Source organism: Abramis brama, assembly GCF_963993115.1.
Source record: "Abramis brama genome assembly, chromosome: 25".
Taxonomy (NCBI): domain Eukaryota; kingdom Metazoa; phylum Chordata; class Actinopteri; order Cypriniformes; family Leuciscidae; genus Abramis; species Abramis brama.
In genome coordinates this window covers 20,065,632-20,090,779 of record NC_139987.1, presented here as the reverse complement: position 1 = coordinate 20,090,779, position 25,148 = coordinate 20,065,632, and the positions used below count along the sequence as shown (strand labels likewise).

Here is a 25,148-nt window from a genome sequence, read left to right as displayed (position 1 = left end):
TGGACTTATCTAACTCTGGGGGATACGGTGAATAAGCTAAAGTCCCAAAAGTCGGCGTGTTCCTTTAAACCTTTGACAAAATCACAACGGAACATTCAAATCTGCGCTGGTGCTGCCGCTGACCCAGCAGTTATCTTGAATAAGTATGAAAGCTTCACAAACAGTGTATTCAATCTCACAATATTGTTATTTCTGTGTTACAAATATTCAATCAGTTTGAATGAATGATTCAATGACAAATACATTTCAGTCACTTGTCGCCACCTGGTGGCGTAACAATATAATTGATAAAAAATCATTATTTGAAGTTTTGAAGCACCGTTTTACTTTCAAAAGGTATCACGGTGCTTCAAATAACGATTTTATAAATTATATTGTTACGCCACCCGGTGGCGACAAGTGACTGAAATGCATTTGTCATTGAATCATTCATTCAAACTTAATTAATTGATTGATTGATTAATTAAACATTTTAAATAGACTGCAGCAAAAATTGTTTTGTCAGAACCTCTATTAAATTAAATGTTATTTTGATTAGTTGTCTGTTCAGAATTATGATCTCGGTTTGAAACAAAAATAACCGTGATTCTCAATTTATCTAGAATCGTGCAGCTCTAACTAAATGTGAACAAACAAGTGTATTCTATGACAAAGATTGTATCAGTTACTCAGTATGCATTTCCAATTTTTATTACTCATCTACTTCTTAGCAAGTGCGTCACACAGCAGTGCACTTGCACTTGACACACACTTCTGATTGGCAATGATTTGTGATGTTGTTGTGTCTTGTAGCCACATCTGGTGTGGACAGACGCATTGGTTGTCACTGGAATCTTATTGCATTGCATCTGGTTAAAACACAATGCAAGAATATAAGATTCAAAATCTGCTACAAGGTAATTAAATGTAACAAATCATGTAAAAAAATTCTCATCTTTTATTAGAAAATTAAACATTTTAATCAAACTTCATAATTGTCAATCTTTTAAACAACTGAGAAGTGATTAAATTTTATAAAAATCACCTGTCAAATTTTAAATGTATACATCAGCATATGAGAGTCAAATTGGACAACTACAGGGACTCATCTCAAGATCATCTATTGCCAAAATTATGAGAAAAAAAATCAGTTAATAGAAAATTATTCAAAATATTCAAACCAGGAATGTTAGAATCATATGGCATAAAAAAAATCTGTCAAAACCAAGCGGCAACATTCTAATCTGAAAAATGAAGCCTACCCGGAAGTGCGAAAAACTGCAATACATCGAAAATCCGCTAGGGCGAGGTCCCAAAAGGGAGCGAATGTCCATAGCCCCCATGTTAAAATGTCCATTTTCACAGCATAAATTCATGTTTTTACAGGTTGGTCCCATGGAATTTTATTGTTTTTTTCGATAGGTTCCGAGTGCCTGACAACCATGAGGGCTGTGAATTTTTTTCTAACTCGTCGGTTTAGATCGTATTTAGATATAAAATGTATGACAAATAAGGGCGTGGTTAACTTTGATTGACAGCTTGATTGACAGCTTAGGCTGCGCCAAGGAGAATGACAACATAAGAAGCGCCATTTTTTAACACAGTTGAAATATAATACTACTGTTTTTGAATCATGAAATGTAGTTTTAAGAGTTTTTCAGGCGAGAATGTAGTTGTTTAAAGCTCAAATCTGTGGTTTGTTTATAAAGATTTATGAAAATTTTATCCAGGTTGTGAGATCCAGCGATGACCGGGCGCTCGGCGCTCGTGTACCCCGCCTGGAACAGCCTTTCCTCGGCTAGTCGCTCTGACATTTGCCGCTGACTCTGGCGTCTCTGTAGTGGTTAAACATGAGATATAATTCGTCTTGTGTATATCTAACGGGCGATCTTTGGTCTCGTGAATCTATAATTTGTTCCCTGGCCAATCGTTTTGGCTGAGGGGAAGTTTCATAACTTTATAAGCTATTTAACTTTACCGTTGTATGGTTAGACTAGAGCGCTGACTTTGTATGTTTGACTGAATTGTTTGCTTTATTTGTATAGCTTCTTGTACCTTTTACTTATACTTTTATAATGGCTAATATTGATAAAACTGAAATTTAACAAAAAGAGACTGGGTTGAGTTTTGTCATTTTAAATTTTAATACAACGAATATGATCTGTAATGTTGTTTACTGCAACATCTGTTGTTTAGTACAAATGCACATATTGCCTGGACCATATTAAAATGTTTAATATTTTTATATTATATTTAAAACGAAAAGAGGCAGGTTTGTGTTTTATATTTCGTTTTGTTATAAATAGGCAAACGTTATATGCAGTGAATATAATCAATACGCGTTGCCTGAACCACATTTGTGTGGCTATAATGTTTAAGATTTCTTTAAATGAAAACAAAAAGGGTTAGTATGGTGTTTTATAACATATTTCGTTGCCTAAAATATACATAGATAACCGGAGTAGCAGAGCGAGCTGAGTGACGCGCGCTGCTTCCTTTACCCATATATGGATTGGCCAGAAGGTGGGCGGGGTTAGGATTTCCCAAGATTTTCCTAGATGGCGCCGCCCATACCCCCCATAAACGGCTTCAAAACCGTTCTTCAGAAAGTCTATGGGTGACGTCACAGACGCTTTGTCCATATTTTTTACAGTCTATGGTCAAAACTAGGGACAGCCATTTTTCATAAACATTGTAATCGAATATTAGGGCTCATAAAAATCTATATTCGATTACTTTGTTTATTTAAATTAAGTTTAACAAGAAAGACGTTATTTCTCGTTAGTTTCAAACTTTCTCGTAAGTTTTTGTCACCAATTTTTCCGAACAAGCTTATGATTAAGCAATATACACAACAAGCTTACATTATACCTTAAGGTTTTCTTTTAGTTTAGTAACTTTTTCTTTTTTAGTTCTTTTAGTTTTAGTTTAGTAACAATGTGTCTAAACAAAAACAAACAAAAAAAAATTATATTATATTATATTATATATATATATATATATATATATATATATATATATATATATATATATATATATATATATATATATATATATATATATATATATATATATATTAGGGGTGACCCCGAATAGTCGAAGATTCGATGCTTCGATAGGAGGAGCCTGATTCGACTACCGATCTCACGGTCGAATCTTCGCGGAGGTGTTATGAAACGAGGATCATGCCACTTTGGCTATATGAGGGCGCTCAATGTCTGATTTCACATAGAACTAGCTTTTATGTCAATTTGTTACTATTCAGCCTATTATGATAATGCTGTATATAAAAATGTGCAAAGAAAGAAGCTTTTAATAAATATTTTTTAACGTGCGTGAATAAATCCAAACAGCCCGTGACAGATTTAAGTTTCACTTTCAATCCGTGACCGACAGAGGAGCGTCTTCGCGCTTCGCGGCAAGGATTTAAATCTTTAACAATGTCTGGGATAAGAAAATCTAAAGTGTGGATGTACACCACCAGAAAGGATATTCTCCAAGGCTGGATTTAGCATCAGGAAAACCATGATCGCACTTCTGCCGGCCAACGTTAACACGTTTCACGCATAGACTGGGTTTCATGTTAGAATGTATTTTATCCGCGCGCACAATTTGAATAGACTCCAACGGACACAGACAGAGTGAAAGACTGGATTTTTCTCTCGATCAGGTACAAGTGATTTCAAAACTTTTCAGCCGGTTCTAATTAGATTTTTGGATGCTTTGAACATTTTTAGCTAAAAAGACTGCCTCTCCAGTTTAGCATTTATTGTTGTTTCTGTAGTTAAAAAGACAAAGTTGAAAATTCTGGCTACTATCGTTATTTTAATCATTTCTTTATTTTTATTTTATTTATTAATCTGTCAGGGTTATCTAATCTAAACTATTTGTGGCTTGTGTTTTGAATATATATTCCTCTGCACTTTAGGCATTTTGCACACATTTGCTCATCTTGTGACTTGATTCTGATTTATTTCGTTTTGTATTTTTATTTATTTGAAAGGTATATTCTGTTCTAATTTAATTTAGTAAATTAATTGTTTATTTTTTCGGTGCATCGATGTTGTGCTGTAGGCTGGCCTGCTCGCACAGGTAATTTAGCTGATTTAATTTGATTTGCATGGAATGCAAATCCTGTCTGCAGTGTGGCCTTTCTGGAGTTATTTATGTTATTTCTTAGTTTTATTGATCCAAAATGTTTTTATACATTTTCTTCTATAGCTTTGTGTGATTTTATGTACATTGCGGCTTTGAAACGCTAAAGCCCCGCCCCCATACACATGATTCGACTATTAGTCGACTATAGGCAAGACATGACGATTCTGATTCGACTATGAAAATCCATAGTCGGGGACAGCCCTAATATATATATATATATATATATATATATATATATATATATATATATATATATATATATATATAGAGAGAGAGAGAGAGAGAGAGAGAGAGAGAGAGAGAGAGAGAGAGAGAGAGAGAGAGAGAGAAAAAAGGCATTTAAGCTCAAGCAGAGAAAACAGGAAAAAACACTAAAAAAGCCAATTATCGTGCAGAACGTACATAGACACTCGAGTCTGCATATGGTTATCGTGTTTATTTTGTTTCACATAGTTATGTTGAGAAAAACAAGAATATCCACATGCTTAGGTGAAAGTTGGTAGCTCAGTCTGATAACTAAGGCCAGCTGCAAAGAAAACGTGCTCCACCAACACAGACATCGCTTAGCACAGTTATATTTGTGTCCCTGCAAAGTTTCTTACAGCGCTTTGTGTTTTCTGTTCTTAAACTGGTCTCCCTCAACTAAACTTACAGGAAGAATATATCTCGAGATCACTATACATCTTTACACGACTTTTGATATGAATCTCAATGTGTACTGCATGTCAACTAGAGTAAAAGTATCCGCATGCTACTTACTAAATCAGATCAAACAAACCCAGCAAGACATCTGAACATTAAAAAAAAATATATATTCTGCAATACCCAGATTCACCCTACAACAACATTCAATTCAAGCAGCAAGCACACAACTATGCTAAAATATAAAGAAAAATTTGCAAACACCTAACATAACTCTACATTAAAATGTTTAGTATCCATTAAGAAACACTGAACTTTTCTGGACCAATTTCATTCTTGTTAAAGGCAGGAATGACCCTAAAATGAAACGACTTAAAAATGTCTTGTATGGCTATCTCACATGAATTATAGTAATCGGGGACAACTTAAAGCCGAGTGGCGGTTCTCAGTGCGCACATGCTAATGAGGCAGACAGGAAAACGTTAATCACGATGGTCACCTCTTCTGAAGAGACTTGTGACTAGCTGCCATTTCCATAACAAGCTTTCAAAGCTCTTTTAACGACACAAGAGGCCACAGTCCCAGTGGCAATTAAAATCATGTCGGGACACGTCATAATCTGTTGTGTTATCACAGTGTGACACCGGCGGCAACAAATGTTGGCTGGAAAAAATCTCAGGGGAAAACGGTCACTTTGGCTACCAAAGACAAGCTCATTTCTGAGACACTAATGTCTGCAGGAGACGAAGAGAACAACATTCTCAAGACACAACAGCTAGGAAAAACTCATCTCCAAGTGTAAATGACATCACTGATGACATCACAAGGGAATTACAACCCCAACGCAGAATTCCATTGCTTAAAAGTCCCATTAACGTCACCACACCCATCTGTAACTCTCAATCTAAACAGCGCAGATGATAACATTTCTCTTAACCTAAATAAAAACCTCTCAAACTGCAATAACACAGGACAACTATAAAGGGTCCATAAACAACAGGAGAGCTGCAATCATGTTAAAAAAAAAAAAATGTCTCAGTCTCCAGCAGACATGGACCTCACACTAAGAAATAAAAACGAGCACTACCGTTCAGGCAGAATGTAGGGAAGATGTGTGACAAGAACGATTAGCTGCTTGCGGTCTAAAATCAATTTTACATGTACAAAAAAAAGCCAGTGCAATGCCAATAGATCTGCCTTAATCCTATTGCCTTAAGATCCCTTAAAATCCGTGTTCTCTGCTTCACACTAAAATAAATACAGTTCTTTCTGCACTTATGCACTCAGCTTTACGTTTACTTGCAGTACAAAAAAACAACAACAACAACAGCACATTATTCTTTATCCATCTTTGTTGTATAAGAAAAAGGACACGGCAGAAATGATGCTAGGGTACAAAAGAGAGAAACCGGTCCATGTCTCCCTGAAATTGACAATTCAGTTCTCATAACCTGCTGTCTGCAGGGGAGTTCATATTGTTTAGGGGGTCCAAAAAAATAAAAAATAAATAACAGAGCTGCCTTGGAGCAAAATGCATTTTCTTTGTTTCAACAGGAATCCAGGGACCTGAGGAGGGGGGAAACGTCTGAGCTGTTCTGAGCTGCAAAGGAAAAGGTTAAGAGACCAAAACTGGCAAATAAATAAGGGGAAAAGAACTGTCTGGAAATTTTGGAAATGCATGCCAACAGACTTTGAAGACATGCCCTGGATCATTCGGAGCGCTTTCCACCTGTCTGAAACCTGAGCCATTCATCACAGAACAAACTAACCTGTGAGGCACTCAAAACCAAGAAAAAAAAAAAATCCATTATCGATCGGTGTTTGTTGTGGGACAAAAAAGAAAGAAACTGCCAGAGTGGATGGCACTTGGGCGGACACTATGAGCTTCAGACCAATTTACAGAGTAAAGAGGAAGAACTGCATTAGCACAAAAGAGACGGACACACTGACAACTAATAGCACTACCCACAAATCCCTGAAAATCACTTCAGATGGACACACGCATCACTGACCGACCACATAATTGATATTCCACACTATGATGCACAGGTCTGCACTACAAAAAAAACAAAAAACCTAAAAAAAAAAAAACAATATGAAAAATGCTTATGCAAAAGCAAAAATAGAATGTCAGCGTCAAACAAAAGTTATAAAATTCTGACCTTGGGTTGGGCGCGTCGAGGAAAGGCGACCTTAGGATCAATCTGTGCACAAACAGAGAAAGAAAGAGAGAGAATGACAATTAGAAAAGCAAAGTCATTTGAATGCAGTTATCCAAATCTAAATTGAATACACTCTTTCATACTTTAATATACTCGTTCATCATTTCATACAAATCGTCAACACCATCAAGCTTTGGAATGAAAACATTTGGAGCACGGATGGGTCACACTGGAACAAAGCCATTAACTCTTTGGCTTGTCATCTTGTTAATTTCAGTTTGTGTTCAATCTGCTGAAGGTGTGCAGACAGAAAGAATTATCAGAGAAACTATTTCATGCTCCAATGTCACACTGTCTTGCCTCAGCCTTAATACAGCCTCTTATAAAGAGGAGTTTCAAACAATCTCATACAGGCAGACGTAGTCAAGAGGAAAAACATAAACAGATCGAAATTGGGCTCTTGCAGGAAATTACTTGTCCATGTTCAGCAAGGCAAAGGCTTTAGATTGTAGCAAAACTCCTAGTGTAGATTTGAACGTTTGCCTGAGGGCTATGCAGCATATAAGTGTATCATTACAGACACAGAGCCTTTCTAAATAAAACACACACACAGTTTCTTGCTGGATAGAATCTTAGGAGTATTTTTCTGCCTTGTCTATAATGTACATGTTGCCCATTTTAAATATAGATACGTCAATTCACTGTGTTTCTCATGGGGTAATTATTCTCTGAAATGACACACTGGTGTCCACTGAACGAACCTTTTACTCTCCCAAAATTCCATTTGACTGAGCCGTGATCGTTATCTCCCCAAATCAGGTCAATTAGAGAGATGGATTTTGTAACAGGTATGGAAACCTTCTCTGTGATGAATTTCATGTAGCGATTCGTTTTAGCAATTAGCCTGAGGCTTAACCAATTCAACCTCAATTACTCCATAGAAACAAGCCTATGTGAGCAGAAACAATATTACGCTTTGAATTTCAAATCAGTAGAAATTAGGAGTCTTTTTCCATACAGCCTGAGAGCAAACATCCTTTTCTGATTAATGCATGGATAAATTGAGCAACATTTGTGTGTATACTGGGTCTATAAACAAAACAATGTGATGTCGGTTTTTGAGTTATGCATTTGCAAATGGTCCAGTTGTTGGATCAGAAATCCATTGAAATCAATAAGCTGCGTCTATGGGGTCAGGACATTAGAGGTCATAACTTATTAGGCCTATTAAAAAAAATAAATAATGTATTACCATTGTTGCTGGTACTGGATTTGTCAAAACAAAAGCAAAACCACTGCAGTGCCAGCCATTCAGTCAGACAAACTAATCACAGACTAATCAAAAAAATCTTAAAACCTAGTGATAATCTAAACCAAACAGCAGACAGCAGTTATTAAGCCAATATGTAATTTAGACTCGAGCACACATTGTGTAAATAAAGTCCTGTGTATTTCCAGATGAAGCAATTACTGAGCTTCTCCCATCTCAGCAGTAGCAGTTTAATGTGTTAGTAGCCTTTTATTGCTTTCAGATAGTGGTTTACATCTGGTATTAACATCCTTTTGGCTGATCCGATCACAAGCGGTCAGCGCTACATACAAGTATAAAGAGGCTCAAAGCATTTTGTGTTTGGATTACAAAAACCACTTTAGCTGGAAGTCAAAAACTTCCACACTGCATTTGTAAAGTACTCTGAGCTGCTTCCATGCTTAAAATAACCATACAGTCTAGAAGATTTCAGTCACATGAAGCACAGGCAAAGTGCAGTTACATGACTAAAATAACGATGGATGTTCTGCTCAACTGACGAGTTCAGGGTGACATGTAGACTTTCAGCATGTTTATTTTTACTATTTCAGACCTTTGAAATCCAAATCACAGGAGATGCGTTTAAATGTTCATCCCAGGTTTAAAAGGCAATCTGCAGGTGTAAAGAGGAATAGTGAGACTCGTTTCTTACACAAACAAAGCCCCTAAACGAGCTTTCAACCAAAATCTTCTAAAACTGCTTACTGTATTCTGTAAAAAACACTATGTGCCTGTTCCTAAAAATGCCATCTAGGTAGACAACTCAATCATTTAAGACAGAGCAGCCAATGATTTTTCAAATACGCCTGGTAGATCCTCCATCAAAAGTTCCTCTTTAAAAAGACATCACTCAAAGTGTTTACTGTTCCTGTACATTGTACAAAACTCAGCGCTGATTGCAGGAGACGAGATAACAACCCCCCACTGCGATAAAAAGCTCACAGAAATCTGATTTCAGCTGAATACGAGTGACACACAGCACAGCCCTGAAACCTCACTGCCAGTCGTAATTATTCATTACCGTCAGATTTACAGACAGCATCAGACACGCAAGCGCTTTGGAGCATATAAGACTTGGAGAATGAAGACAGCGTGTGGTGTAGTCGCTCCAGGTGTTCGGCGTAGTTTGTCTGACATTTAAGTTTTTGTTTTTTTCCCCACAAACTAAACATACTAAAGAAATCAACGCACAGTAGAGAAGTGTTATTTTCAGAATGCCAGCACACTGACTTATGTAACTATACATTTCCGTTATGAATGTTCACATTTTCAACACTCCAGGGGTCATTTTTGGAATTTCTTCCTTGTTCAGTAGTGAGCCAATTCAAGCTAATGCTATAGAAGATTGCAAGTTTACAATATGAAGACATGCAAAGGGAAACATCAAATCCATGTGGCTGGGAAGTGAATGTCCATGAGTCTCAGGTGACTGTGAAAGGAAAGAAAGGGGAAATCCAGAGGCGTCCCTTCAGTTCAGAATGAGATCAGATGAGTTTATAACAGTTATCTTTTAGTTATTTCCCAGATAAACAAGGAAAGGACACATTTCGGCTCAGAGTCCTTGAGTGAATGTCAGTCTAAACACCATATACACAGATGCCAAATACATTTTAACACACAGCATTGAGTTTTATGGCTGATTCTACTACATATGCAGGACTAAAAGAAAAATAAGGATGTTAATTTTTACTGGCCCTGACAACATTTTCTGTACTTCTTTCACAAATTAAATCCCAAAACTCACAGTTCGGATCATTTATCGTTTTTTGAGTCACGGATCGGTTTAAAAAAAAAAAAAAAAAAAAAAAAGTTTGGGTGTGGGGGGGTTGACGAACATAACACTGCTTTCTATTTATTACTTAAAGAACACTTTAAGTACTTCGATAACAGCAAAAACTACTAGCCTAACTAATAAAATCAAACATTATTAAAGATGAGAGAACAGCGTGTAATAAAATAAGAAACACAAATTACAAGCATAGATAAATACAGTATAACAAAGTTAAAAATAAAGTCTAACAGTAGTATTCAGGTACAGAAATGTAAAAATTAAATGTAAAAACACTGCATAGTGTTCACTGAATTTAATGAAATATAGATGAATCTTTGTTAAAGCTGTTTTGTTGCTTGATTAACAATAATGACTTAGACAGCAGAGCTGCTGTCCCTTTGACCTGATGCACGAATCCAATTAAATGATACACATCCTATTTCTTTCTCAACCGTTTAGACATAACAACTATGTTTACGAGATGGGTTTTTTGATATTGTGTGTATGTGTCCGTTCAAGCGCAAGGAGAATCAAAAGAGTAGTCAATTCTGTGAAACTCTGCATAAATTGAGTACTCTTTCGCCTCTTCTTGCGCTTAACACTGCGTACGAAAACACATACTGTCTGAGTAGGTACTACATTTGAATTTACTTTGCAACCATTAAAAAAGTATGTTCTTTATAGTATGAATGTGGGTAGCATGAATTAAATTTAGACGTACTACATCCATCATATTGTTACTGTCATGTGACCTAGCGTCGCTTTCCTGCCATTCATAAATTCTCTCCCATGTCCTCATGGGATAGTAAAGTGTCCATCGAATGCGCACTTCAGAATCTCGCCAGAAGTAATAGGCCATCTGGGGACTTTTCGCCTACAGTTCTTCAAATACTATGTATTCAAGCATATTACTCTTTTAGCGTACTTTTTTTCCGCATAATACATAGTAGGGAACTATCTGATTTCGGATGCAGCGACAGTCTTTATGAATGGGTCATTGAATCATTGATTCACCCGATTCGTTCAAAAAGGCAGATTCATTCATCAACAAAACATGCGCAAGATCAGCTGTGACTTTGATGAAATGGAGCAAAATCAGACAATATTGTGCCTAAGTCACTTAATATTAAATTATTGTTTATTAAATAGTTGTATGAAATCAACAGCACATTTGCAATCATGCTGATATTTGGGGAAAACCGCAGTCTTGCTCAAGTGATATTGCTTAACCATATCACATATTATAAATATCAAGTGGCTGTTGGTCCTTTTAGTAGCATAAAAAACAAAACTTTTATTCAAATTCTGAATGGATTTATGTATAGCCTAGAAAGCGCGCAAAGAGTCTCACAAACTTCCAGTATAATCAGTGAAGTTGTCTACAATGACTGCGCAATGGCCCTCTTATTTATGTTGTCTCTACACTTTGTTTGTTATAATGAGAGGATTGATTCGTGAGTGTGCAGAACTTAGCACTGGACAAAAACTTGTGCGTTTTGAGAAGTGCGTGGATTCTGAGGTGCACCCCCGTAGAACCTGGCCTGATCTGGTCAGTCGCACAATTGCTCCTATAAATTTTTACCCAGTCGCACGCAGTAATTTTCAGTAGCAGATGCGACCAAGTGGTCGCACTGTAGAGCCCTGTGGCCCTATAGAAATTATGATTCCGATCTCTTTCACACTGGCCCTAGGCCTTTCCTATTGTTAAGCACTGTTATGCAAGTACGTAAAACTCTCAGTCCACTCAAGCTAAAAAAAAAATGTAATAAAGCAGCAGGAAATAAACAGAGATGGGAAAGGAAATGAAAAACTCTGTGGGAAAAAACTTCATCTGAATGACATCTGTTTCAATGCACACTCTCCATTCTCAGTTACAGAAACCAAACGTTATGAAGTGATACATACCGTCTTGGAGTCTAATTCGTGGTGCGGTTGAGCTAAGACTTTATCTACACTGGAAACATCTGCAAACGTGATGAAGCCAAACCCTCTGTGGAAGAAAAACACAATGAAGGTCAGGAGATAATTTCACAGGAGAGGCAGAAAAATTGTGACAGCAGACAAAGCGTCTCTTGTATATTTGTTGATACGCTCAGTGAAGGCGGGAGTTGCAATCATTATGACACATTTAGAAATTTCCACTTGTTGTGAGATAATTATAACTATTCAGTGCCTTGATATGTCGCTGCTACAGTCTTCGAATTGTTCCTATGCCCTTGAATAATGTATCACAAATAGTATATCCTGGAACAAAATACAATACATTGTCTGAAAATTTTGGCCGGTCTGATATATTTATACAGGCAAAGTGACCCTTTAAACCCACCCAATCTAAATTTGAAAGATTATTATAAATAGAATAGAAAAAGATGTTATACTCGTCTGTAATTTAAACATCAGAAACTGACTAAATTAAAGACCCTTTTCAGCACCCGTTTAACTTTAAAACATATTTCTTGCTAAAGCAGCAAGCTTGTGAGGCCTTATAGCCCTGGTGCCTTATATCTGTATTTTTTCCCCCTCGGTTTAAGTGGTTCAAGTTCATTATGTGTTCTGAGCACAGTGGATTCAGTTAATGCTTTTTATAAGAGATTGAATGGGTTCTTAGTCTAGGTAGGTTTATTAGGAAGAGGTCAATTGCAGCATTCCTAAGAAGCTCAGCTTGACAAAAATAAAATTTATGTTAATTAATTATACGGAGTCAGGCCATTTTTTTTTCATTTAATATGGTTACAAACATAATTTCAGATGTTCTGCTGCATCTCCTTTTGAAACCACCATTCCAGTGCTATATTTTCCAATACAGATCTTTTCAATTACAGAATATTGCTTTAAAAATATGAAGAAAATAAAAAATAACAGGTTGCATTTGAGTTCTTAATCTCCTCATTTTAAAATTATTTTCAATACTGAGCCACTTTCATCACCAGATTCTATAAAAAACATCTCAGAACAGCAAAGTTTTTATGCTATTTCTACAGTATCAGATAAAAGCAATGATTCCTGAATAACTGAACACTCAATTGGCTCCAAACAAAAAGAAAATCAGAATTTTTTGCATTTGCTAAGAAACTATTTCTCTCATGCTTTGAATTTTTGTATTTCATAACAAAAATGGGCTTATATGGCTTGTGGCTATATTAGGGTCACTTCTCCAATATAGGGATGTCATGGATTCCCCTGCTGCAGAATTATGAAGAAAAGACTGATATACACATATAATGTGCATTGCCTGGCTCTGTCACATATTTGCAAAATGTACTTTGTCTTTTGAAATATCATTTAGAAAATAGGGAATCTCTTTCTAGCAGTACAGTCCTAACTCAATGTCAAATTGCATTATGAATCAGTTTTCTGTCCTGTTCTTCTTGATCTACCCTTAACGCATCATAAGACAGCAGAATAGAGACAGCAAAAAAAAAAAAAAAAAAAACAGAGAAATTGAAGCACGTGTGTTTACCTGGAGCGTTTGGTGGTGGGGTCGCGCATCACCATACATTCTCTGATCTCCCCGAATTTACTGAAATAGTCTCTAAGGCTGTCTGAACACAAACACAAGGACACAAAAGGGTTACACCGTGTCTACACTTCAAGTGAGCGACGCGATTAAGCTTGCACGCTGCCGTTATAATCAACGAAGGTCGCGCGCTTCACACTTCGTTGATTATAATGAGAGCGTTTAAGTTTTGTCGCGTCGCTCGCTTTAATGTCAGATGACTGAAAATCACAATAACCTTGTGCGCAGTGACACACATACACACAAACAGCTTCCAACGCGTGCGATGGATAAATATGATGCAAAACAACTCCAAAACAGAATAAATTATCCTTACCTGGTGAGGTTTGCCAGCTGAGGCCACCGATAAACATTTTACTGTAAGGAGAAAAAATGGTATAAGTGACTCCAGATGTCAAAACGGCCATTTTCCTTGTAAATACCTCATAAAGAGCGAGCTACGAACAGCTTGAGCTGTGTACCGGCTGATATGAGCCTTAGATACGACCTGTCAATCAAAACATCAGCAGAACTGCGCGAGGAAGGACATGCGCTCGCTCGCGCTGAAAACAGAATCAAACTCCAAACACACACAAGGGCGCGCGCGCACTTGTCCTGTCTTCTTACCCCGGGTCGTGTAGCGAATCACTCGGGCTTCCAGAGGTGACTTGACTCGCGTCCGCTTCCATAGCTCAAAGCCCAACCAACTCCAAACACACGCATACACACACACACGGGCACTGCAGCCCCAGCTCAAGGAATATTACCGAACCGGGAGCGCTAGCGTCACACGTGGGATCAGCGCGCGCTCCCGCCCCTCTCAGGAGGGGGCGTGACTGAGAGCATAAGCCAACCAATCCGACGGGGATCTGCGCCTACCTATCTATGGAAACCACGCCCCCTGTTGGTTAGCAGTGTTTGACAGGAATCACGAGAGTGGATTCAGATCTTCAGTAGGCTCTTTAAACCCTATAAAGTTTACATTTGCGCCACCTTCTGAATAAATACAACCAAGAGGCTTTCTGGAAAGGAAAACGAGTATTTAAAACTAAAATGAAGCACAATAGTTCACAAAATTGAACTAAAATCTAGTGTTTTCTTGGTGGCACTAGCATATTATGTCATGTTTGTCATTTTAGTTTGACAACTTATTAATAGTGGCAATGTCATAAATCCCCACATAGTTAATAAGTGAATGTACATAGTGCACAGAGATAAATACGATTTATAAATGATCAAATTTGTTTTGGAATTCAATTTTTTCTCTTAAAAGTCCTTTCATTCTGTTGGCACCTTTCAGTACTGAGCTTGGTTATTGTTAACTAAAAATAAAACCATTAAAAAAAACAAAAAAAACATTTTCATTAGGCTACTTGAAATAAAATAATCATTAACTAAAATAAAATAAAATATTAAAAATATACTTACTTTTATTTTATTTCAGCTAGTTGCCAAGGTGACATTTCTCCTTTTCATTTAGTTTAAATAAACTAAAACCTAATAAAAAAAATAAAAAAATTACAAATAATAATAATAATTTTAAACATTAACAAAAGTAATAGTATATCAATAATACTAAAATAACACTGGAGCTTGCTGTATAAAACACAGACTGGTGGGGACTTTCCAGTTATTCTGTTTTTATACTGAGCTGATAATATTGCTTATCCCTAAACACAACCCAAAGACATCATTTGGTATGTATGTTAATTTTCCTGGAGGGTTCTGACACCCCCACGCATTCAGGCAATGTATTTCTGAGCCTTTCCCCGCTTCACTTTGCTGAGTGAGCATGTAGAATGGATAGATCAGTGTTAGTGTGGCATCTGCTGACTTCATTGATATGGAAATGCTCAAATAGGACATTTATCAAATGACTGCAGCTCTAGTTTCACAGAACCAGATTACTGTGGAAAACAAGAGCATTGCTTCTCCCACTGCGGCCAAATAAGAACTCTTGAACCAGGCAATAATTTCTTAACTCACTTAAACACAACAGGTCATTCAGAGATCATGCTGCTAATGTTCTAATAAACTTTCTCAAACCCATTCCAGTCCCGAAAATCAGACAAAAATTGATGTTCAAACTCTGATATTTGATATTACAATGACTTCTGCTGGTAAAGGGGACATTGAGGGGAGTTTTTTGATATTTGGAGTCAAGAGTATTTTTCTGTATCAAGGAAAAGGAACTGCATCAAGTTATGAGTCAAATCTGTGAGGGAGACCCACAGTCACAGCGGCATCTGTGTTTGATTAATGAGTGGATCTTCTACTTACTGAAAGTCTCATTTTTTAATGCAGTGCATCTGTTAGCTGCCTAACAGATCACTGCGCCTCTTTAGGATAATATGCATTCATCAGGGCACTCTGGGAAATGAGAGAATTTTCTGCTTAGAGAAATAAAAATCTCAAAGTTAAGACTGGAGAATATGATACATGCAACAGTATCAGCTGTGGCATTCAGATTCCTCAGAGCAAACCAATCAGACCCCCTGCGGCAGGCAGATATGAGAGCAGGGCCAAACACAGGGGCTTCTCTGCATGTTTATTGAAGAATGTCACCACTCACTTTAAATATTCAGCCCATTTCAGCACACTTTCCCATGATATTTCATGCAAATTATTGCAATAGAAGTCACCTTTTCTCTACAAAGTGCTTTGCTGTGGGATCTTTCACATGGTTGCACAGCCATGTGACATTTATTCAAGTCAGCTAGATCCGTTTCTCTGTTGAGCACCACAGGGATAGTCGGGATAGTGTTTATTTTTAGAACCAAGGATATAAATTAATAATAAAATAATCTTACAAATATTGTGTAAAAAAATTAGAAAAATTATAATATTATATATATATATATGAAGAGTTCAGATGCAAAAGCCTCTAAGTGCCATCTGAAATTTTCTTCTAGAATGATCATTTTTATCAAGCTCATATATTTAAGTTCAGTAATTTCACTTAAATGGCAATGGAAATTACCTATGAATTGTCATTTAAGTGAAATTACTGAACTTAAATATACAAGCTTGATAAAAATGATCATTCTAGAAGAAAATTTCAGATGGCACTTAGAGGCTTTTGCATCTGAACTCTTCATATATATATATATATATATATATATATATATATATATATATATATATACATACACACCCACATTTTTCTGCTGCATAATGTATTTACCACACTTGTAGTAGTTAGTGATCAACCTGCATACATATGCAGTATATATAAAAAATATGTAAATATACATTTGTATTTTTTCCCACAATATTTGTTAGAAGAATATTATCAGTTTATGATATTGCTTTAAAAATAAATACTATCCCGAACACCTACTCATAACCAGCCATTCAAAGCTTTACACTGAGTGACATCTATTGGCCAGAAGTAGTAGGTGCACGTAATTTGTTCTAAGACAGCCAGAGTATGGATTTCTTAAACTCCTTTTAACTATTAGGGAGATTTTACAATATTTTGAAGGAATCAGATATGGTTTAAAACGGGTGTCCAATCCAGCTCCTGGAGGGCCACTGTCAGTTCAGCTCCAACCCCAATTAAACACACCTGAACCAGCTCATCAAGGTCTGCATCCGAAATCGCAAATCTTCCCTACTATATAGTGCGTGAAAAACAGTATGTGAAAAAAGTAGTATGTCTGAATTCAGACAAAGCAAATACAAAGTTAACCGTATCTCTCAAAATCTGTTTTGCAGGTTCTTCAGGGCAGAACAAAAAAAAAAAGATTTTTTTGGTTGTTTAAAAAAAATCAGATCCTAGAAGTGGTTTGTAAACTTTTAAGCTGCATATTGATTTAAATGTAAGGCAAAGTCAGCATCAGCACAAGGACGAGTAAAAAGCACAGCATGTTTGTGATACCCACAGACCTTTTACTCAGTGAGATGTTTGGCAGCGTCAGTGTGAGAGTACAGAGCAGTGAACCGTACAAGTTCGTTTCAGCAGGGTTTCATGATGCTCCTCGCTGCCGCAGTTCTTTAAGGCTTTACAGTCAAAGAGACCCACAACAAAATACAAAGACCAAGAAAAGAACAAATATTTGTAAATTACTTCATTATCAAAATACCTGAGCACAACACAATCTTTCAAACCATCAGCATTCAAGAGACAATCTTAGAAAACAGTACAATATTAGCAACTGTTCACATAAGCAGCTGGTTTACCATATCACATTTACTCTGCAATGCATTCTGGGAAAATAACTTAATTCAATTATCCTTTAAATAACAACAAATAGCATAATATGAACCATTTAAAGAGAAAAAAAACAACAAAATCACCATAAAAAACAAAAACAAAAAAAAACAAATGGAAATCAATGTACTGTGCGAAAGGGAGTTCAGGAGAGGATAAGCGAAAAGCTGCGACATCACTGCGTCTCAAACCAGGTGCAAAACCCTTGTTCAGCCAGTAATCTGTTCAGCAGAACCACCTGCAGACACACAGAGCACACACACACACACAAGTTAAAGCTGAAATGTAAGGATCTAGTAAAGAAAAATTAGCCATACACACCTCATCTCCCATCTGTTTCCACATGTGCACCAGAGGAAGGCCGTCTTGACTGCCTGTCACCTGACCATAGACAACAACATCTGTCACGTTCAGAATTCTTCCAAACAACAAAAAAGTTCCTCTGAGCTGTTTTTGATCGCCCAGTGCAGTTTCTCAAACTGTCAACTGCGACTTAATGAAAAGCAATTCAATTTTAAATATTTTATTTGTTAACCTGTATGTCATGTGACAATAAATTGACCGTGAAGATGTGAATGTGTTGCTAAATTATTAAAACTTAATCTCAGGGGGTATTTCAAGTAAATATTTATCTCAAATGGGTTCAGCTGACAAAAGTTTGAGAATCCGCTGCCAAGTGAAATGATACAATACAGTGGAAATAATCTATATACAGAATATACAGGAATAAAATGTGTTTGTTTGTTATAACCTTGATGATTAAGGCCATATTCGCAGTTAATTCGTCCAGTTCTGCTCTGGCCTCCAGGGAAAACTCCTCCCCTATTAAAGCAAATAAATTGCTTTTCATTTTTTTCATAATTCATGATTTGATTTGATTCATTTAACAGTTTAAAAAAAATTTACATATGAATAATAATATACAGGTATAGTACATATCCATGAGCAGCAGCACATCACAGAAAGTAACACGCTTATGTTTTACCTGGCAAAGGCGTGATATTGTCTAACAGAACCTCTGCTGCCTGGAACGGTAATGTCACAAAGTCTGACCTGTGAAAACGAAATCTTCAAATATCAGATTCAGATCAACAATCACAGACAAAGGATCAAACCAAACTTGAGCGACCTGACCTGATCTGCCTGAGGGTGGCGCTGTTCACGGTGTCATAACCTCCATTATCTACATATCTGATATGAGCCATGCCAGACTCAATGCAGTACTGGATGACCTGGGCTCTCTGCCAGCCACCTCCTGTTACTGGAGCAGCACAGACCACCCCCACTAACAGAGAAAGAGAAAATAGACAGACTTCCTCAACTAGATGACAACAAGCAATTCTAATTATTTTGGGAGATGATTGGCCTTCATAACCCCTAATTATAATTGATCTTGCCACAGTTTGAGCAACAATTCATTAAATACAGCACATTACTATCAGCGATGCCGTCTGTCTGTGTGTGTGTGTGTGTGTGTGTGTGTGTGTGTGTGTGTACGTGTGTGTACAGGTTTGGCTATACATGTAATGGCCAAATGTCCTCATATAATGTCCTTATATAGTGAAATCTAGTGAGGACATTTTACTGGTTCTCACTAGTTAAAAAGTCAGGCAAAACATGTTTTTATTTAAATCTAGTGTTTTGCACATGTTTCTGTGAGGATTGTGTTTAAGGGTAAGGGTTGGGTTGGGTTAGGCGATAGAAAAGATCATTAACCTGATATAAAATCAGTGGAAGTCTATGTATTGTCCTCACTGATATAGTGAAACAAACGTACGTGTGTTTATATACTGTACATACACAACTTTAAAGGAATTAATGATAAGACTGGAGTAATGGCATCTGAAAATTCAGCTCCATCACAGGAATAAATTACATTTTAAAATATATTAACATAGAAAACAGTTGTTTTAAATCATATTAATATTTCACAATACTGTTTTTAATACAAATGAATATAAATAGAGCTTTGGTGAGCAAAAGAGAATTATTTCAATACGGTCTAAAAAGCATCCCAGGATAGACGTGATGAAGTTGGTCACAACATAATTCCCATACTTGTGTCATTTCCTAGTGTTTTAATTTACTAATATTCTAAAAATCTGAAAGTCATGCCAGTAAAGCTTTGCTGGTTCTAAAAGAGAGAAAAAGCAAAGGAAGACAACGATAGAAAATAAAAGACAAGCTAACAAGAATAAAGACTAAACTATGGTGGAGACAGATGTTGCGTTGTTCCTAGCCAAAATAATAAATGTCAATGTGAATATAAAACATTTACCCCCTGTTTCACAGACAAGGCTTAAGCCTAGTCTCAAACTAAAATGCATGTTTGAGCTGTTTTAACTAAAAGCAACCATACCACATATATGCAACAGCACCATTGTTTTGTCTTATGATGCACACCAGTAATGTTTTTTTCTAAAGCAAATTTATAAAAGCTACTTAAATGCCCTAATTGAACTAAGCCTAAGGCTTAATCTGAGCCCTGTCTGTGAAACCGGGCCTTACTCTCAACATGGAGATCTGTGTGTTTATGTAGGGGTCTATATACCTTCGACAGGGGTGGGCAGGCTGGGACATCCCGGCTGAGAGTAGCAGAGCTGCATGTGCTGAATGAGGGTGGGAAGGGCCTGATAAGATGGATGCTTGTGCTGCTGAACGAACAGGTGAAGACCCGCCTCCATCTGCGACACGATCACCTCCACAAACACATCCTGAGGCAGCAACAGCTACAGAGACAACAGAACACCACACACAAGGCATACATTAAGATTTACCACCTCAAAACACATCATGTCAGGATATTTGATGTTACTGGCATCAAACTCGGTGTGATGCGTCATAAGGCACATATTTTCCACTTAAATTTCAGTCTGTTCCTCACACAGAATTTGGAATATACAAAACTGAGCCTCACACAAAACTTGACATATAGCACATTAATCATAAGAACTTTTTATGATGCTCATGATGTCAAGATTTTAAGAGTCCTCACCCAGGATGTGATGGGCAGGCAGGGCAGAGGGATACAATTACTCAGATCCAGATCTTTAAACTTCTTCCTGATGAGTGAGAGAGCATCATCCACCTGCTGCTGTGAGCCTGGACGAACACAAACACATGAATTCAGCGCTAGGCTTTAGCAATGATTAGGTAGCCATCATCATGGGAAAACTCACCATGGATGTGGCAGATCTGAATCTCGTGAGTGAACGGCAGGGTGGAGACGTAGATCTTTGCTCCAGAGCTCTGCTTGAGGAAGTTCACGAATTTCCCCTGCTTCCCGATCAATCGACCAACCAGATGCTGCAATGACAGTTTTAAATTTAGGACAATTCTTCCTCATACAGAAAACAAGTCTTCCTGTCACTCTCCTTATATCAGTAATACAATCCTCAATGGACAAACACACACAGTATAAAGGCCTTCATATGTCCTGTAACTTGAGCTCTTCTGCAGTGAGTCTAGTACTTCAAGATCACGTATCTTTTCTCTGCTGTGGTGCATCTCCGAACATGTTCATACACAAATGTAATAAATGGGCTAATGCTCCATCAATATCAGTATGTGGGTGTGTCTGTGTGTGGGGCTCACCGCTGGCACCTCTATGTCCCAAAGAATTATGGGCTGGGCCGGAGGTGGAGCCAAGCTAATCACCTGAGTATCGGCACTAATGCAGCTTACACCTATATCACCTGAACCTGGAGACAAGATCCATATGAATGTAACACACTGAGATATTTTTACTGCTTTGTGATTGAAGCATCTGTCTTACTTAAATATGCGTTTTATATCTTTTTTTTTCTTCTTTTTTTTACAGATAGCTGTAACAAGCAAATAAATATATCAAAAAGTTGGTCAAAAGTTTGGAATCAATAAGATTTTTAAATGTAAGTAGCCTATCTTATGTTTACCAAGGTTGCATTCATTTGATAAAAAATACAGTAAAAACAGTACTATTGTGAAACATTGTTACAATTTAAAAAAAATGTTTCAGTATATATTAAAACATAACTTATTCCTGTGATGGCAAAGCAGATTTTTTTTTAGCATCATTACTCCAGTCTTCAGTGTCACATGATCCTTCAGAAATCATTCTAATATGCTGATTTGCTGCTCAAGATATATTTATTTACTATATTGAAAACTGTTTTTGCGGCTTAAGTTAATTCATTTCACAATGATCAAACAGGAGCAGAATTTCATGAGTTTGAAAGTAAATGTCTCATGTACAGTACCTCTCCAGGCCTCCTCTTCTTCCTCTGCCACTCCGTGGATGCTGGGAATCATTTTGTCCTCAATGCTGACTGTGTCCGCTTCTGTGGGGGTCATCGAAAAGCCTCTGCCCTCCTCAGACAGCTCTGCACCGGATGCATCCTCTGAGAAACAAGAACCACATCCAGAATCATCTCCAACAGAAGCTCCTAAATGGCTGAGTAGTTTCTCCCTGAATGAGATGGCGTCCTGAAGAGATACGTCACCGCTGATGCTTTGCTGCTGAAATGGTTTTTGGGCAACGGACTGAAACTCAGCCTCCAGAGGTCTTGAAACACCGGCAAGCTCATGTGGATCAATGGGTTCCTGGTTTTTCCAGTCCTCTGCCTCTGCTTCAATGATCTCTTGGACCAGAACAGAACTGATCTTTTCCAAGTTTTCTGGGTTCAAGCCTCTATCAGTGGAGAAATCAGACAGGCTGCTGCTATCATGACTGTCAAAGTGGACAGAACCTGGCTGTTTCCCCGTTGAAGAGTGAGAGTCGTTGGAAAGGGAGTTTGAAGAGAGACAAACCAGATCAAACTCAAGCCCAGAGTCATCTTCACTAACTTCTCTGCAGTCTGGATGACCTTCACCAGCAATGTTGTCCTTTTCTTGCCCAGTTTGGAGAGTCTCAGGGAAACGAACAGATACTTCTCCTTCTGGCTCGGGTCGAACTCCCTTGATGAGGCCTGTTACGGGAGAGGTGCAGGTAAGGTTGCACATGTCCAGAACTGGTGAAGGATCTGTGAAGTTGCTGATTTCAGAGGATCCTGAGTTGTTGTGGTCCATTTTCAGGTCGCTGTAAGAGAAGAAAAAGAAACAGTCCAGTGTCTGTCTTCACTCTGGAAAAAGCAAATCTGTCCGTTCTCTGAAGGTGACTTACTTTGACAGGTCAAAATACATTTCAGGATAACTTGGCATAAACCAAGATTTTCCATTCTTCAACAATGGAAACATTAGTCACACTGCTAAAAGGATGATTTAGACCAGAGGTTTTGAAATATTTGTTATACCCACAAATATAACCCCTTTCCACAATAAAAATGCAGCTATATGAACAAAATGAAGAATCTGCTTACAAAATTAAATACTATATATATTTTTTAATTAAGTTGACAGCATATTTGAGATGATCATTTTCTATGATAAACATGTAGCTGTTTTGGAATAATGTGTATTGTAAAGAATGCTAAATTAAACTGAAATTGGAAAAAGTCAATGAAATAATCATAAATAATCTCAGGCTAGTCATCAGAAAGCAAAATTAAATGTTGCTATTATTACATTTGGGAAAGGTATATATATATATATAAAAAAAACCATTATGTTAAATATATTTCATTAATATCTTAGGGGAACATTCCCTAAAAATATATTTTGTAAAAAAAATAATAAGAACATTTGCAGACATTGTACCACTTGTTGTGACCTCTTGGGGGTCCCTGGAGCCCTTGATTTAAAGCTCAAATAGCACATATTTGTAGAGAAGATTTAATATTAGAAGATATTATCACTTAAAACTGTGGCTAATCAAATACACAACTCAAGGACTCAAGTCATGAATGCTCTGCTACTGACCTTTCACCCAAAATACTGGAGTCAGCAGGGGAGGAGTGAACAGATCTGCTTCTGTCCGAAAAACACACCTCCTCTTCAGTCCAGAGAGGAGCTGTCGTCCTCCTCCTCCTCCTAAAGCTGTACCAGCACCAGCCTAGCAGAGTCAACACAGAGACGGAGGCCAGCGGCCTAAACGACAGCAACATCCTCTTTCCACTGATTCCACTGATCCCACTGAGAGAGAGAGAGAGAGAGAGAGAGACTACATCTAATAACCATCCCTAGTCTTGGGTGGCACTAGTCTGTAAGAAGAGACGTCTGAGCTCAGAGGGGGAGTGAGTCTTGACACCAACACTTCTCCAATAGAAGACTGAACCAGAGCAATCTCATTACCAGCTCAAATATCCCGGCAACACACAAACACATGCAGCCCTCTTAAATACAGCTGTCACCATGACATTCACCACACATCTTATTTTCTGTTTGTATATAAATATCAATATATAACATTACAATGTGTTTGCAGTGTAAAGGTGCCAAAAAATCCCAACCCTACCCATCACAGAAAACTTTCTGGATTTTTACATTTTCAAAAAACATATAAAAAACATAAATAGTATAATTTATAAGCCGTTTTCCTCATGGGGACCAAAAAATGTCCCCACAAGGACAAGGATTTCAGATATTGCCCTCTTTGTGGGGACATTTTTGTCCCCATAGGGTTTACCAGGCCACACACACACACACACACACACACACACACACACACACACAGCTATCAAATTCAGAGCGAACATGAATTAAGAAAACTTTTAGGTAGACGCAGTTACATCGGCGTTTCAATCACGCTGCAATTTCAACTTTTTGGGATCTAAATCTGTTTTGTGTTGTTGTTTTTTGTTTTAGTGTGAAAGCATGTTAAAAAACAATTGATGCATTTAAATCACAAGCGAATAAGTCAAGAAGGAAGAGACCTTCATTCCACAAATATAATAAAAGAAGCCGGTGTTTGATGTCTTTCTGCTCACCGTGAAGCTCAGCAGCGCTGGTGTGTGTATGTGTATGACGTCACGGGAGCGCACGTGTGTTCCTGACAGATTAATGAATGAATTTATCGAACAAAATTAAAAACTTGACTAAAACCATGTGTTTCAAGGCAATGCATAATCTAACATTCACAGTAGTTAGTACATAATTTAAAAAAACAAAAAAACAATTACACTACAATTACAACGCTGAAAAGTTTTAATTGGTCAAGTGATTGAGAAAGTGTGTGGCCTGTTGTCATGCGATCTCCCGCTCAAGCTGAAAGGCGGGAAACTATGGAACACTCGTGAGATTGATAAGGCTATATCATTAACTAAGTAACTTTTTATATTGCTGAGTTTAACATTTTGATTTCATATGTAAACAGAATTAAAGTTAATGTATGTATCCATATGAATGTGAATAAGTTGTCACACTGAGGTGCCTTTTGTCTGCACGCAAGTTATTTGTCTCTACTAAATATAAAAAAATACCCTGTCCAGATTTATTTTTAAATTTCTATAAATTACAAGTATGCAAATCTTTGCAGATTCTTTTTTACACATTTTAATTTGAAT

The 25,148-nt window shown here is 37.2% G+C and overlaps 2 protein-coding genes across 5 annotated transcripts in view; both read right to left on the bottom strand.

Annotated features, from left to right (window-relative positions):
* msi2a (musashi RNA-binding protein 2a) overlaps positions 1-14,332 on the bottom strand; it is a 159,620-nt gene extending 145,288 nt beyond the window's left edge. For 2 of the 4 annotated variants that reach the window (XM_084104442.1, XM_084104443.1), the window contains exons 1-5: positions 14,145-14,332; positions 13,855-13,895; positions 13,482-13,563; positions 11,927-12,011; positions 6,942-6,983 (exon numbers count right to left, since the gene is read on the bottom strand). In XM_084104442.1, the coding sequence (XP_083960568.1) occupies positions 6,942-6,983; positions 11,927-12,011; positions 13,482-13,563; positions 13,855-13,895; positions 14,145-14,206 (312 nt within the window). In that variant the 5' untranslated portion in view covers positions 14,207-14,332. The remainder of the gene's footprint in view (positions 1-6,941; positions 6,984-11,926; positions 12,012-13,481; positions 13,564-13,854; positions 13,896-14,144) is intronic. The other 2 variants (XM_084104444.1, XM_084104445.1) reach the window with 2 other exon arrangements.
* Positions 14,333-17,780: 3,448 nt separating this feature from the next.
* akap1a (A kinase (PRKA) anchor protein 1a) lies at positions 17,781-23,811 on the bottom strand. The gene is made up of 11 exons (XM_084105411.1): positions 23,566-23,811; positions 21,969-22,786; positions 21,325-21,431; positions 20,910-21,036; positions 20,726-20,832; positions 20,282-20,459; positions 18,865-19,015; positions 18,716-18,783; positions 18,482-18,552; positions 18,052-18,111; positions 17,781-17,968 (listed from the first exon to the last, which is right to left on the bottom strand). The coding sequence occupies exons 1-11, from the start codon at positions 23,748-23,750 to the stop codon at positions 17,906-17,908; spliced, it is 1,935 nt and encodes a 644-aa protein (XP_083961537.1). The 5' UTR covers positions 23,751-23,811; the 3' UTR covers positions 17,781-17,905.
* Between the last annotated feature and the right edge of the window lie 1,337 nt (positions 23,812-25,148).